Genomic DNA, 16961 nt, shown 5'->3' with positions numbered 1-16961 from the left:
ATAATTTTATTATTTATATATTATACATGCTACTACACAGTTATATTACACTATTTTTTAATTTTTTTAAACAGATTTTTGTGTTTTTTTATTTAAAGTTTATTATTAAATTTATTAAATATAGACATATTTCTATGAGTTATGCCAAAAAATTCTAGGCCCACAAAGTAAAATAAATTTCCATGCAAAAAAATGTACCGGTTTTTGCATGGAAATATAGATCTTCAACCTTACCAATAAAATAAATATATTTGTCTTTTATTTAGCTTTAAATATGTTAAAATGTACTTATGTTTACAAAAAGTCTCTACATGCTTTTAACTAAAAAGATTAACAAAAATGAATGCTAGCTATAAACAGACTGTTTTAACGTTTTTTAGACGTACAAAAAATGTTAAAAGAAAATTTGCAAAACAGTAAAAAAAAAATGATTTTTAAAACTTACTTGCTTAGACTTTGTCTTGGTTATTGTATCAGAAATAGGTTTCTTTTTTTCTTTGATTGCAGTTTTTGAAAAAAGACTTTCAAGCTCATGAGCATCTACTTTCGGTTCACTAACAGACTCCCAAACAAGAGGGCTGCTAAAATCTCTATGAGCAAACAAAAAATATAGATGCAAAGTTTTTTGACTGCTGAATCAATATTGTTTATATAATGACATACATATATCACTGTAAGAATGTAAATAATGGGATAAAAAGGCAGAGAATCCTCCTGGCAGTCCTTCTATGAGCTGTCAGAAGTGATCAGGATCCCTGGCCATTCTTTCTTTTTTACTCTAAACACCTGCAAGTAAGTGTTTCATTCTCTAAAGAAGCCTTATATATATTATTATAGATATTTCCCACCTAGAAATCCTTCTAATATCTGCTATGCTTTATTATTCCTTCCTAAATCTGCCATACCAATGCTTTATTATTCCACCTTCTCTAGGAACAACTAAGCGATCATTTCTCCTACACCTATACCTTCCCCTTCGGGAAATTATTATAGCAGCACCTCAAAGATTATAAGTCAACATGTAAGTTTTTTGAAACTCACTGTATCTTCATAGTTTACTTTTTTTCTCTATAACACATACTTTGCAAATTTATTTTACCTACGCAAAGACAGCACTTAATCCTATCATATACTATTTTAGGATGTAGGTTTTCACATTTAGTACTATCGTTCATTATATTTAATATTTATTATTATTATTTTGAACCACTTTAACTGTCCTCTATGACCTAGTAAACCCTAACCATACATACATGTTTGTAGACAAACTACCAAAACAACCATCTTTGGTCTATGTACCATCAATCTAGATCCTCAAACACAAAAGTTGTTTGATCGATGCACCACCAATCGAACATCAATTCCTATACTTCATACACATACGTACAAATTACACACTTACACATGTGGATATTCAATATGTGCACTTACTTGCTCTTTTACTTTGATGATTATATATGATTATATAATGTTAAATTGAATATTTTCTTTGCAAACATTTTACTACTAGGTTAAGTCTCTAAGAATCCCCTGAAGCCAATCAGCGAAACACCATGGTATTAAGACAACAGTACCTATTTATGATCAGCGAAATGAGAATGTAATAACCAGTGCTCTGTCCACGACTAATATTGTACATCAAAAATTGTCCATTGTCTAGCTAGAATTGCATGTAATTTTTGCAATCGAACATGTTCTGGCTGGATGTTATATTATGTCCTCGCACTTGCTTACTGTACTAATTTGAAGTAAAAATGAATTAACTTACAAGCCACAAAGTCCCTTTCCCTCATTTTTCATATTTTGTAACTTACCAGAGCAAAAAACAGAAATCCTATTTTGTACATAGTTTAGTTGGAGGATGTTTTCAATGAGGACAAATCTATTAAATTTACTCAACTGAATTGTATTTAATTATAGAATTATATAATACAGCTAATGAACATAGGTTGATTCTCTAATTATTGGGGTAGTATGTTTTTGTTGATTTTTGCTCTTAAAACATCAACAAAAGGTTTGTAAATTCTAAACATGTAATGTTACAAATATTCTGTATTTTTTTTTTTATTTAGTTCCATAGTTAAACTTAATACAAACTTTTATCAGTAAACCTGGGTGATCCAGCAAACCTGGAATGTATCGGGTCCAGGATTGAAAACATTTGCTAACAAATAGCAAATGACTTTTAGGAAATCCATTCTAGTTTTGCTGAATCACCAATTCATGGTTCACTGATGAAAGTGTATCCTCACCAGCCTTAGAGAGCACATACATGCTCTTCTACTGCTACTGACTGTTGCTGCTTTCTGAAATATCACACTCTTAGGTTCCTGAACACTATCTCCTACAGGTGATTTGTTTTCCATTAACATTAGCAGGTCCCAGTGCAGTGAATGACTTAAAAAGCAGGGTTAGATGGTGTTTTTTTTAATCCATTTAAGGTACAAAAAAGCCCTTACATAAAAACAGATTGTTAGAAGTAAGGGCTATAATACATAGTTACATAGTTACAAAGTAGGTTAGGTTGAAAAAAAGACATAAGTCCATCAAGTTCAACCACTAAGTAAATAAACATATCCCATATATAAAACCCTATAAGACATAGCTGGTCCAGAGGAAGGCAAAAAAAACCCTGGTACAATTTACTTCAACAGGGGAAAAAAATTCCTTCCTGATTCCAGGAAGTTTCCTGGATCAACAGTCCCTGTTATTTTTACTTTAAAGCCTTAATACCCAGTTATATTCTGTGCGTCTAGAAAAACATCCAGCTTTTTCTTAAATAATAATCGATAGTAGTTACTAAAACTACTTCCTGAGGGAACCTATTCCACATTTTCACAGACCTTACAGTGAAGAATCCCTTCCTTATCCGAAGCCTAAACTTCTTTTCCTCCAGACGCAAAGAGTCCCCTCTTGTTCTTTGTAATGATCTCAAAGTGATTAATGTGGAAGAGAATTCTCTATATGGACTGTTTATATATTTATGCAGGGTGATCATATCCCCCCTTAAATGTCTCTTCTCAAGGGAGAATATATTCAGTTCAGCTAACCTCTCCACATAGCTGAGCTCCTCCATTCCTTTTATTAATTTAGTTGCCTTTCTCTGCACTCTCTCAAATTCAACAATGTCCTTTTTGTAAACTGATGCCCAAAACTGAACTGCAAATTCCAGGTGTGGTCTAACCAACGCTTTGTACAGGGGCAGGATAATGTCTCCATCTCTGCAGTCTATTCCTCTTTTAATACAAGAAAGTAGTTTACTAGCTTTAGATATTGCAGCTTGGCATTGCATGCTGTTATTAGGTCTATGATCTACCAGAAACCCCAGATCCTTTTCCATTTCTGACTCCCTCCCAAACTCTATATCATTTATAAAGATGTTAAACAGTAAAGGTCCCAACACTGAACCCTGGGGTACACCACTAATAACCTTAGACCATTCAGAGTATGAATCAATAATTAGTATGAATCATTAATAATATTAGTATCATCTAACCACAAGCTGCTTTTGTGCATTTTAGTCCGCAAAAATGGCCATATTCATGTAGTTTTCCTTGCCCTGCAAAGTGGATTTTGCAAACCATACCAGTTTTGGATTCATTTTATCTGCAGGTAAGCTTATTTCCATCAATAACTTCTGGAATTCCACTAACTTTCAAGATGGAATACAGAAAAATGGCAAACACAAGTCTATATGCCATTATTTAATTAACTGTGAAGGACAGAATTTTTAGTTCCACTGACACGAATATTCAGTCTGTGGTAGTCACAAACCAGTATAGGAAATAAAAAGAAAAAAAAAGGTGACCATAAACAATTGTTTATGGCTTTCTGATATGGTTATACATATTAATAATTTCTTTTAGAAATATTACCTAACCCATGCAAACACAAATCATTTGAGCATTCTAATATTCTAAAAAGAATTACAATAACTTTCAATATTTTCTGATCTTTATTTCAGTTCAGTGCTTAAAGTTTAAATTTATAAATAATGCAACGATCATTAATGATCAACAATATTTTCATGTTAGGAATGTAATATTGATAGATTACTCCTGATGAGTGATTGTATTGATATGTGTATAGCTATGCACACAATAAAATAAGGAAACTTGAATGTATACCTTAGTAAGTATTGCACAAACAGTTATCCTTAACTTCAGTTCATTTGAACATATTTACACATATAAACATTTAGGAATTCATACCTCTTTCCATGTAATTCAATTCTTGTCCAATAAAGGGGTTTCATTGGCTTTGTTGGCTCAATGGCTGCTTTTCTGGTTCCTTTCTCATTACTTAGTCCCATTGCTAATAATCCAGCTGGCACAGGAGGTTGTAGAAAACCTGGTAATAATGATGTGGGTGGTTGTGTCTGAACAAAACATGAAAATGGTGAGGAATTTTGTAAAACCCCCAAAAGAGGAGGAATTAATGGAGGTGGTGGTGGAGGAGCTGCTATATTAGCTGATGGTGGTAGTGGTGGTGGGGGAGGTGGAGGTGGAGGAATATATGGAACTGCAATAGTGCCTGGTAGTGGTGGTGGAGGAGGAATAGACTGAATGCTAGTAGTACCTGGTAGTGGTGGTGGAGTGGGAGGAGGATCAGATTGAAAGACAATAGTGCCTGGTAGTGGTGGTGGAGGAGGAATAGACTGAATGGCAAAAGTGCCTGGTAGTGGTGGTGGAGGGGGAGAAGGAATAGATTTAAAGGTAATAGCGCTTGGTATTGGTGGTGGAGGGGGAGGAGGAATAGAATGAAAGGTAATAGTGCCTTGTAGTGGTGGTGGAGGAGGAATAGGTTGAATGCAGCCTGGTAGTGGTGGTGATGGTGGAGGAGGAGGAGGGGAAGCAGCTGTTGTCAAATTAATTTGTGGGGCTTTCTGTAGAGGGTAACCTGAAGTAAAACCTGGTGGTGGTGGTGGTGGTGGTGCAGGAGGAGGAATTGCAGATGTACATAGGAGTGGAGGTAATGGTGGTGGGGGAGGTGGAGGAGGACAGACTACACTTACATCTGCAACAGAAGGTGGTTGAAACTGATTAGCTAAATTGTTACCTGGTAAAGGAGGTGGAGGAACAAGAAACCCAGCAGGAAATGATATAGAAGATTTTTGTGATGGAGGAGGCACTGCAGAGGCACCTGTCAGTAAGGATAAAGGAAGCGGTTGGTGTTGAGGAGAGGGATAGGGGGATGATATTTTAGCAGTGCCAGTGCCTAAAAGTAAATCTGTAGTCAAATGTAATAATGGAGGAGGTGGAGAATAAAAAGGTAGTTGTGATTGTTGAGGTCTTGGTGGTGGGGGAGGAATTGGGTTGTGACATAATTGTTGAGGTGGGATAGCCGGAAGACCATTGACTGCATTTAATCCAGGTAATGATGGAAAAGGAGAAATTGTATAAGGTGGACCCATAGCTGAACTTTCAGATGAGAGGGCAGAAGGATGCAGAGCTATTTCAGAAGCAAACATAGATTGCAAATTAATAGATGTATATGAGGTGGATAATGAATGAGATGGGACACCGAACAAAGGATCTTTTATGCACAGTTGTGAGTCCAATGGGAGTGGAGAAGAACTGGTAACAGCTATACAAGCATGTTGTGCATTAGTGAAGGAAGGAGGAATTATTGTTGGAATTTCAGAAAAAACATTAATAACAGTATTTCCACGTGGTATGACTCCAGTTGAGGTGTCCTTAGAGTAAGGTTGTGATTCTCTGTATCCGGGAGAGTTATTTATGGACTTTTGTGATTTTGAAGTTAAATCTTCAGAATAATGTGCAAGTTGTACGTTGCATTCCAAAACCGATGAAAAGACCTGTTTTAGAGCCTTATTATCACTTTTTGTAGCTGTTACATTTGAGGCAAACTCCTCTGTGGGTGAAGTTTGCACAGATTTTCCTTCAACATTCTTTAATGATGCATTTTGGTCGCCATCATTTAGTGGTGCATATAATTCAATATTTTCTTCTTGTGCATTCTTTGTAGAAATGTTTGTTTTATATTGCTTTTCATGTTCAGCAAGTTTGGCCTTTAAATCTTCAATGGTTTGTTCAAGCTGCTGGATTATGTTTGCATGATCTTCCTTGGGAGATACATACTTTAGGTGTTTGCCGCCCTGTTTAAAGAAGACAATGAACTTCTGTTACGTTTGCACTCTTGGAGATACCATATACACAATTTTTCAGGAACTTTGCTGTTCAATGTATCTATATTCTTACACTACTGCTCCCCATACCGCATATTTGTGAACTTCTCTTCATTTCCTGTTTAATATTTTAATGGTACCAGAATTCACCTTTAGATCAGAGGCTTTTTATTAAAAAAGTTGTGGTAGTATACAACAGGAACTACATTAACCACCTGGGCGTTACACTGATGTCTAGATTTCTGTTCCAAAAGCGGTACACTGTTTTTCATGAAATTTTTTTTTTAAATTGTTGACCTGTAACTTACAGAAATATGTCCGAACAAGGGTCTAGTAGATATCATGAATATAAAAAAGGTTTAAAACACACAATCGTGTAAAAAAAAAAAAGTTACTTTTAATAAAATTAAATAAAAGACACAAAAATCAGCATAAACAAGAATACATAAATAAATGAAAAATACTGAAAATGCGAGAATTCGGTATACTGTATAGTAATATATTTTTCTAAAACACCTCCCTAGTGTCCAACGTCACATACCTATAGACAAAACAGTCTCCCATCAGACGGTGCCAGGTGGCGCAAGGTCATTGGTCATCCTGGCCATTTAAGGAGAGCTTGTCCTGTACACCATTGCCCGATATAGCCTCTGTTACACAGTGTGCTTGGGTGTGTCTTTATGTGGTTTAAAGTTTATCTGTTTGTCATTACCTTAGTGATCTGGTCTGAAACTCACCTTGCTTTAACTCTGCCAGCCCTGACCTCGGATTGTTACTGACCATTCTGCTTGCTGCCTGCTCTGACCTTGGATTGTTCTTGACCTGCATTTGCCTTATCCTCCTGTACTTCGCTTTATTGGACTTAACCCTTGCTGTGCTGTATGATTTTGAATAAAGCCTGATTTAAGGGTATCTGGAGTTGGTTGTGGTTTGTGTGCCCAGGCGCATTACATTTTGTATTTATTTTGAATTATTTTGTATTAGATTGGATACAGGAGTTTGTATTCAATCCAATACAAAATGTGTTTGAATGAGTTTCAATTTGATATTCCCGCACACGCACCGACGTCATCGCCAAGGGACACGTACACGTCCACGGACACGTCCGGCTTCTTCTTCTCCGCCGGCCGGCTTCTTCTTCTCGGAGAAGGCACCCGACGCTGGAGATCGACGCTGGAGGACGACGCTGGATGATCGCAGCGGGACCAGGTAAGTGATCGATAAAGCCGAACTTTTCTCACTGTATTTTCATACAGTGAGAAAAGTTCGGGTTTATCGATAATTGTAATTTTTTTTAACCCGAACCAAGGTCGGGTTTAGCGGTAGGGTGGTAAAGTATAATTGTTTTTTTAGAATTAGAAAAATATCCTATGAACGCAACATTGTGACCATTGTTCCTTTCACTTCTAATTCTCACAGGTAATCAGTCTCCTTTTATTCTCTATGCAGTGAGACGGGCAGGCTGACTCATCAACCCAAATCAGAAGCTTGCTGTGCGCGCGTATTCGCGATCCTGAATCAGAGCCCTGAAATCAATTTATTAACCAAATCCGAGGCGCTGGCATACTCGCGCGGAAGTCATCAACTGAAACGTTCTCCCCAATGGATATCCGCAACTCCGGCAGTTTCATACTGGCGAGTTTGCATTAAACTCGCTGTTCCCCTAAAAAAGTATGCTTTCTAATGGCACACATATTACCCTTAGCCCTAAAAAAATGTTTGAGCTGTTCAAATGTTTAAAACATCTAAATAAGCTAAGAAATAAGCATATTTTAAAATGACGTATTTCTTTCCTGTTAGGCAAGAGTTAACTGAGTTCAGCTCCTCTACATAGGTGCCTGTCAAAAAGCTTATGATGCTTAATCGGAGAAGCCGCCTGGGGGTAAATATTGCGACTTTCCGCAGGCTAAACCTCAGCTTTGCCTTTGGACTAGATTTTCCCACAAAAGTCACAAGCAAACACACACTCTTATTTGCTTCTATAGATATATATGTATATGTGTGTGTGTGTGTATATATATATATAGGGGCTGTTGTTTTGTGTGCTATCCTAATTAATCTATGTTGCTGCATTTGATACTTTGCTTACCATTTAGCATAATAGCTTCTTTTTTTATTTGTTTTTACTTTGAATGTTTAAATGTCCATTTTGCAATTTTAATGTCCATGGTATTGCTATGTTATTGTGTTTGTGGCCATATTGTTTTATTGCAAAATTCTGCCTTTATTACCACTTTGAAAAGTTTGTCCTGCATAAATATATTCTAATCCAATTTTCCACCCTTGATAGGTCAAAATTGCATTTTGGTTTGGTAAGTATTTTTTGAATGCAATATTTGTTGGGCCATTTTTGAACTATTTTGGCTTTACATGGAAGTGTGGGTTTACATGCGTTTTGTTTGTTCTTTTTAATTTTTTTTGTCATGTAGATTTGGTGATGTGTGTGTTTTTTTTGTTTTTATGTTTTTATATTTTATTGTGACCTTTTAGCAAATGTTTCTTTTGAATAAAGTTGTTTGTAAAATGTTGTTGTTTGCTTTTTGGGGGTTTGTTGTTATGTGATCTCCTTTCCAATCTCCTAGGACAAACAGTTTAAAAAGTCAATTGTAATTGTTTTTAAGCTGTTGCTTTCTCTAAATTGTTTGAAAGGCTAAAAACAGCACAATTGTCTTGTTAAAGCTCAGCTGTTTGATGCGCATAGTTGTGCGCCAAACTTCAGGAGTGTGTAGCTCATAGTTGTGTGCCAAGGCCGACCCGCTATGTGCGCGTGAACGGTGCTTTATCAGTTGAAAAATTCACTGCACTTTTGCACAGTCCTCATTCAGGTAAGATTTAATTTTTTTGTGTATATTGCTTGTTTTGCTTCATGTGCACTCATGAATGTATGTATAGACATGAGTACACATGAAGCAAAACATGTATGTATGCATTTAGATATGTGTACATATACATAGAAAAGAGAAATTATAGGAAGAAATAGGCAGAGGGCTTTTTGGACCATATTGCTTCACATGCTTCAAATTGAAAAGATTGCCTATTTGTTCCTATGATTTCTGATGTCATGGGCTTGGCTACAAGCAACATTCATGGATAATATTACTTCCAGTTAAAAGAAGGAATCCACCTTTATGTGCTTCCATTACCAAGCTGAGGTGAGTAAGTCAATATATATAGTGGGCAAAGGTCTAAAATGCCATTCAAACCTGCTAAAACATCCTGAAGAATTGGAAAAGCAAGAAAATATTGTTTGGCACAAAGTGGATTTGTCCCTGGAAGTTTGATATACTAGTACTATTTGTTTTGTGTAAACATCTAAATAATGCATACACTCATATATTTAATGAGCATTAGGTTAAGCAACAACACAACATCTGTTAGTTTCCAAAAGTGCTTGACCCTGCTTGTGAGCTTGGCAATCAATGTGGTTTGATGTTGTGCTTGGCAACCTGGACCTCCTTCCATCACCATCAGGTGTGTTAGAATGAGTATGCAACTCAGCTTGACAACTAATTGACAACCAGTTTGGACAGCAAGCGGAAGTTTGTTTGTATGCAATAGTGCTAAGGTCAGGCAGCACAGCACAATGACAACAAACCTATAACACTACCACAAATAAACAGAGGAGTTGTGTGGCGGTAAATCAACATGAGTGCAAATGTCAGCCTATTAAAAACAAAAAAAAATAAATAAATAGAAACCATGACAATTTATTCAGAAAAGGACTATGTACATAATAAATTCAAATACTAATATGTGACAATGGGACAAAGGCAACAAGGGGGTTGGAAAACATACAGACATTTAAAATGACAAAACATTGCTGAAGAATTGCTAAACAGAAACTGACATTACAAACCAGGCACAAAAACATCGCAGCATAGTAGTTGTATAGAAATGTTTTTTTTTTTTTCTGCAATATCCAGAATAGGTAACAATGCTCCTGGATGCATTAATATAAACAGTAGCTACTTCCTTAAATTCTTTATCCAAGGAGCAGTTTATCTACAACACTTTAAAATAATCCATTTTTAACCTAATATATACACTATTTCCCAAACTGTTAATGTTAACCTCTAGTATTTTCTGTCACAAGTACATATACAAATAGGGAATCAAACTTCAGGAGGATGGTCCAACACTGTAAGCCAATCAATATATAAACATTGCACAATGAACAGCCAGGTGATAGGAAATAAGGGCTGATGACTTCTTCAGTATGCTGCTTCTCCCTCACTATCCAATCATAGGGTGAGGCTAATCCCCTTTAACTAATTGCTGCTGTTTTAATTGCAGTAGGGAAAAATGAGGTTGAATTCTAGTAACGCAGTCTAAAAGCAATGTTTGTATAAAAAAATTGTAAATAAATTGCAAGGATTCTGCATCACACAACCTGCTTACAGTTTACAAGAAAAGATTACACAACACAATTGGTCTGATTTATCAAAGCTCACCGGTAAAACCATCATGGGTGAACGTGGGTGATTCAGCACACCTGAAATGGATCTTGTCCAGGATTGAAAATTTGTGCCACATAAAGCCATTCCATGTTTGCTTGATCTCCCAAGTTCACTTATGTTACTCTATTTTCTCCAGTCCTGGTGAGCTTTTATAAATCAGGTCCAATAATAATAATAATATAATAGTTTGATTAATGAGATCAATTTATAACAATTAAATTCAAGGCTTTTCTTTTGCACCAATGAATTCAAATATGTAACAGTTACAAAATGTTATATACATTCTACTACATCTTTCTTACAAGGACATTTGGACACATGATTAAGGACAGGTATCAAAACCTGGAAATAATGCAGTTGCCCCCAGAAGCAGTGAATGTATCCATCTGGATTCCCTAATACAAAAGGTGGAATAGGACTGACTAAACATTTTAGTGGTGTATATTTAGGTACTATATGTACAATCATCTGACAACAGGGCCTAATGTATTAAAACTCTCCAAGGCTAGACAAGATACACTTTTAATAGTGTACCTGGGTGACCCAGAAAACCTGGAATGGGTTTCCTAAAACTCATTTGCTATTTGTTAGCAAATGTTTTCAATCCAGGACCAGATCCATTCCAGGTTTGCTGGATTATTCAGGTTCACTGATGAAAGTGTATCTTCTCCAGTCTTTGAGAGCTTTCTTAAATCAGGCCCAATGGGTTTATAAAAGTTAACTCCAGGAAAAAGGCATACAATTATCTTGCAGCGGGACTACCTGTATACTGCAAATGGTAAATGTGTATTTTTTCTAGGTCTCACCCACAAACCAGAACATAATCAGTAAAAAAATCTTTACACCCACATTATCAATAAAAAAGTATATTTAAACTTTAATTTTATATTTATTCTCAATAAATAATATTATGTTTCTCAACTTATTTATAAAAAGTGTATCTGTCATACAAACATTTTACATACCAATGAACTGAATGCTTTGTTATTCAAAACCCACCTCATGTTGCTCTGCAGGAACTTTAGATTTGTTTCCAAATCCAGACGAGTTTATCTCTGGAAAAAAAAATTAATAAAAAAGAATCTGTTGAGATAGTATATCTAATTAAAAGTCATTAAAACAACCAGAAACACTTGCTAAAATGGTAAATATTTCAAGCTGTTCATTTAATTGTTAAATGTACAAGGCCTGAACTCACCCATTGAGCCTGTTTTATGAAAGCTCTTCAAGGCTGGGGAGAATACATTTTCATCAGTGAAGCTGGGTGATCCAGCAAACCTGGATAACCTAACAAATAGCAAACTACTTTTAAGAAATCCATTCCAGATTTGCTGGATCACCCAGCTTGATGGAAGTGTATCACTCTCCATCCTTGGAGAGCTTTAATAAATCAGACCCAATAAGAGAACCTTTCTGCTATTTCAGTTCCAGTAAAATAGACATAGTGGACCTGATTTAATAAAGCTCCCTGAGGTTGGAGAAGATAGAGAAGATAGGTTGGGTGATAGAGCAAACCTGGAATGGATTTCCTAAAAGTAATTGGCTATTTGCTAGAAAATGTTTTGAATCCTGGACCAGACACATTCAAGGTTTGCTGGAACACCTAGCTTCACTGATGAAAGTGTATCTTCTACAGCCTTGGAGCGCTTTAATAAATCAGGCCTAGTATATCTTTAGGGGAACCATTTTTCTTCTGTATCCCAGAAATTTTAGTGGTAACTATCCTCAAATTTTTGCCTCACATGGACTGACAAAACAAAAGAGTGCCTTAAATGGCTTCTAATGGTCTCTCCCATTTACTTGTGATCTGGAAAATAATGACCCTGAAGGCACAATAACTGGGTAGATAGTTGGAGGGGAACTACATGCCCCCCCCCCCAAAAAAAAAGAAATACCCAGACTAGCATTGATCAAATTTTAATTTTCTCTCAATTTTTTCACTTACTCTCTCCAGTGATATTCTTCCCTTTGCTTGGTCAGACCATGATGCAGTCACTCTGACTCTGTCCTCCTTCTATAAAATGCCTAAAGAGAATAGGTGGGTGCTTCCTGAGCGATCCAGATGTGCCAGAATCACAAGCTAAAATGCTTATTATTTCAAGCTGTTCATTTAAAATTGTACAAGGCATGAACTTGACCAATAAGAGAACCAAGGCTTTCCCCTATTAAAGGTCCAAGGAAATAGACATACAGTCATGGCCAAAAATATTGGCATCCTTGCATTCATGTCAGAAAATGCACCACATCTCCCAGTTACAAATACAAATGCTTTAGTATTGTCATGTTTGTCTTTGTGGTAGCACAACCTTTGGAAGAAATTATGTTAATCTGTTTTTGTAATAACACAGCTCAACAACAAAAAAAATTATTTTCACTTGCCAAGGATTTTTCAATATATTTACTGTATTTCAGGTCTGCTGAATCCAGAAATGACAACAGTTTCATTAAATTGACTCTAGTTCTTGTGATACAACAATCGGAATAGACAATTTTACCAACAACAAATGTTAACACAGCATATTATTATCAATCTTTACACCAATGTTTTGCATTTTTTATATTAAATGTAGCATTATTTTCATGAAACTTTCATTTGCCTTCTTTTTATTAATACATTTTCTTTCTTTTACAGAAATATGAGTTCTTCAATAAGTTGTTTAAATGTCCCTAATGTATTTTGCTACATTTGTGATAAATATTCTCAGCAAAAACAGAGAAGAAACATTACAGAATTTGTGAAACAAGCATATCTTGCATATTTTTGGTATTTTGGTATATTGGGCTCCCCATATGGTATGCAAAACTTGTGTAGAGTGTCTACGTCAGTGGAAAAATGGAAAACTGAAAAGTTTGAAATTTGGTTACCTATGGTATGGCGAGAGCCCAAAAATCATCATAATGATTGTTATTTTTGTCCTATGAATGTAAAAAGTTTCAATCGTTACAAGAAAAACAAGTGGGAGTACCCTGATTTGGAATCAGCAAGATGACTTGTGCCGCATGGTGCTGATGTTCGCATTCCAGTGTTCTGTACACTCCCTGATATTCCTTTATCCATGGAGGATATACAGGGTTTAGAGTGTAATCCAGGAGTTAGCAAAGGAAGTGAATATAAAGAAAGTGTTTCATCAAACCAGCAGTTCTCCCAAGAAGATCTTAATGATTTAAAAGGTGGCCTAAGTCTGTAAAAACAAGCATCTCGGGGGGCGTGGCTATGCAATGCTAGTGTGAGCAGCTTTTGCCTGGAGATCCTGCCAACCCTGGCTTATTAACCCTTTTTAGAGCTTAAACCTATTTGCAGCCAGCTGAATCTTTCATGCCCAGGCACAAAAAACCCAAGGAAGACTGGCGGCTTTTCATAGACAGTTCCACTCGAAGTTTAAAATTTGTTTTACTGCATAATGGTAACTGTTATACATCAATTTCAATTCGTCACTCAACAAAACCTACAGAAGAATAAGAAAATATCAAAATGGTTTAACAAAAGTCTTGCTATCATGAACACCAATGGTCGAAATGTGTTGATTAAAAAATGGTGAATTCCCTACTTTGACAGCAAAGTGGATACACAAAATACCCATGTTTCATCTGCTTGTGGGATAGTAGAGCAAAGCAGGATCACTGGAAAAAAGTGACATGGCCTCCAAGGGAAAACATGAAAAAAGGTGCAGTATTGGATTGAGTACTGAAAAATTAAAAGTAGGAATCTTTGATGGACCCCAGATTCGGAAACTGATAAATGATTCAAATTTCACATGACTGATAATAAAGCTTCTGCCTGGCACAGCTATGTCATGGTTGTCAAGAACTTCTTGGGTAACCATAAAGCACAAAATTATGAAGAACTGGTACAAAACTTGCTCTTAGACTTTAAAAATTTGGGTGCTACTATGAGCATAAGGGTATACTCTCTCCATAGCCATTTGCAAAAATTTCTAGAACACCTTGGCAATTTCAGTAAGGAACAAGGGAAGAGCTTCCATCAGGATATAAAGGTGATGGAAGAGAGGTACCAGGGCAGATGGGATAGACACATGATGGCAGTGTTAGGAAATGCTCATCTGTCCGGCGACTCTGTGCTGTGCACCATTGCAGTAGAAAACCCTGTTTGTTCTGTCCAGCAATGTAATTTGCAGCAGCCAGGAGAGCTAAGATAGCAGCAGCCTCTGCTGCCCCTTAGTTGTGCAACCTGGTGTATTTTGGCATCCCCAGCAGCCATTGTTAGGCTGCGCACAGCTGAAGGGGATTCTAGAGGTTGATCAGCTTCTGACTCAGTCCTGCACTGCTATTGGCTGCTGGGACTTTAAAGCCTCTCCGGTCCCCGTCACCAGTGCCTGTTGTATGTCTGCGGGGCTTATCTGTGCTGGAGATTTAGCTGGGGATTAGCCTGTCTTGGCCTTGAGGGGTACATCAAGACCCCCCATGCTGCTATTGGGACAGGCTATTTGAATATTTGTGGGGAATGATTGATACCAGGTTTTTTTATGTGTAGTTTATCTTTTTCAGATCATTTTACAACATGGAGGAAGGCCTTGTGAGGAGAGAAGAGAGGAGAGGCCTTGTTATCTCATATGCAAGTGATAAGGATGGGAAAGTTCGCCAGTCCTTCAGAATTCTGGTACCGAACAATGAAAGAGGAGTGTTACTCTTGCAAAAACTTGTAGACCAATACCTAGTAGAAAAAACTCAAAGTGAACAAAAAGGATATCCACTGCCTGCAAGAACAAAGGTCAGGCCATTTTATTCTGTCACTTACTGGAATAGGTGCTTGCAATAATCTGAAAAAACAGCTAGAAAATTAGGACTTTGATGGCTGGGAATTTGTACTTTTGTACACACAGGAGGAAGTATTATTAGAAAGCCACTTTTATAATCCGTAAAAGATCTTGTAAAAGAAGTTGACATTAGAACCTTCCTCCATAATTACTATTCCTCTGTATCTGAGCCCAAGAAAGTTTACAATGTCTGTGATATATGCAATGGCAAAATTCAGTATAGAGTCAAGTTTATGTCTGACCCTGGGGGGATTGGAGGCTTGAAACACCCTCCCTCCTCTTTTGCCCTGGGGTGGGATCGAGGTTCGCTGTTTTGTCCTGGGATGCCTGTTTTTTGTAGAAAGTGTGGGTCGTATTCACATACGGAACGATTATGTACCTCAGATTTTTCTCTGGTCACAAAACTGGTCACAAAACTAAAAACTGTCCTGTGAAACCGGTGTGTAACCTGTGCGGAAGTTATGCTCATTTGTTTAAAGGGTGTCCACATCGGAGTAAGAGGTCATGGGCAGATGTGGCCTCCACTGCACCAGCGGCCAAAGATTTGTGGTCAGGGTGTGTGAGTGCTATCGCTGCTCATATGGCGGAGGTAGCTGCACACCTTCAGGGTGACCCAGTGTCTGAAACCCCTGCAACACCATCTCAGTCGGAGCTGGTGGATGAGGAGGAGATAGAGGCCTTACCAAGCAGTCCTGAAGTTGTTCCAGATGGGGAAGCCAGACCAGTGGACGAATTTGCAGGGACTGACCCCGCCCCCCCGACACCTGGACAAAGGAGGACCAGGCATGAGTCTCGGTCCAGTTCGGACGAGGAAGAAACCACAGTTAAGTGCAACGGCAGTGAAAAGTCTGCTGCAGTTGGCGTATGGGCACAAGTTGGTGACCTACCACTCTGATAATAGGGGAGTTTAAAATTTGTTTCCTGAATGTCGGGGGTCTGAAAAGCTCTGTACAGGGGGGCAGCAATATTTAGCTATTTAGGTAGCATTAACTGTGATTTTTTTTTACTTCTGGAGTGCAAAATAGACCACCACCCAAATTATAAACACCTCCGACAATCCTGGACTCACGGCTCTTCAGTATGGTCAGGGGTCAATGGAAATTCAGCTACATGTATTGGTATCCTTGCAAAGGGGAACAAAGTCACCGTTTCATCATTTATTGAGATAGTACTTGGGAGAGCTATGATGGCCACTGTGAAATTTAGGGGGAAGGAACTCAGGGTGTTAAATATATACTGCTCCCCGGAGAAAAATGTGCAAGCTCAATTGCTTAATACCATACAGTTCTTCATTCCAGGTTCCTCCCCTGCAATTGTTTGTGATGATTTTAACTGCGTATTACCAGGTGAAACGCGAGCCGGCTGTAGAACATGAGGCACGATAAAACATCTGAACAGCTGAAAAACATGATGGCTGATCTCGAGTTGCAGGAGGTCTGGAAAAAGTTTTATCTGAATGATCCTGGTTATACATGGTCCAGCAAAAAGAGTAAGTCTTGCATTGACTTTTGTTTTTGCCATCACTCCAGGGAAAATCACTCTCCAAAACAACATTTTCTCAGATCAAAGGTTATTGTACAT

General features: G+C 37.4%; 1 protein-coding gene across 2 annotated transcripts in view; it reads right to left on the bottom strand.

Annotated features, from left to right (window-relative positions):
* FMN2 (formin 2) overlaps window positions 1-16961 on the bottom strand; it is a 134264-nt gene that overhangs the window by 72359 nt on the left and 44944 nt on the right. For both annotated transcript variants that reach the window (XM_072409087.1, XM_072409086.1), the window contains exons 4-6: window positions 11605-11660; window positions 4212-6118; window positions 446-590 (exon numbers count right to left, since the gene is read on the bottom strand). In XM_072409087.1, the coding sequence (XP_072265188.1) occupies window positions 446-590; window positions 4212-6118; window positions 11605-11660 (2108 nt within the window). The remainder of the gene's footprint in view (window positions 1-445; window positions 591-4211; window positions 6119-11604; window positions 11661-16961) is intronic.

This window comes from Pyxicephalus adspersus, chromosome 4 (assembly GCF_032062135.1).
Source record: "Pyxicephalus adspersus chromosome 4, UCB_Pads_2.0, whole genome shotgun sequence".
Lineage (NCBI taxonomy): Eukaryota > Metazoa > Chordata > Amphibia > Anura > Pyxicephalidae > Pyxicephalus > Pyxicephalus adspersus.
Note: the sequence above shows the minus strand (reverse complement) of the source record. Positions and strands in the feature narration are given on the sequence as shown.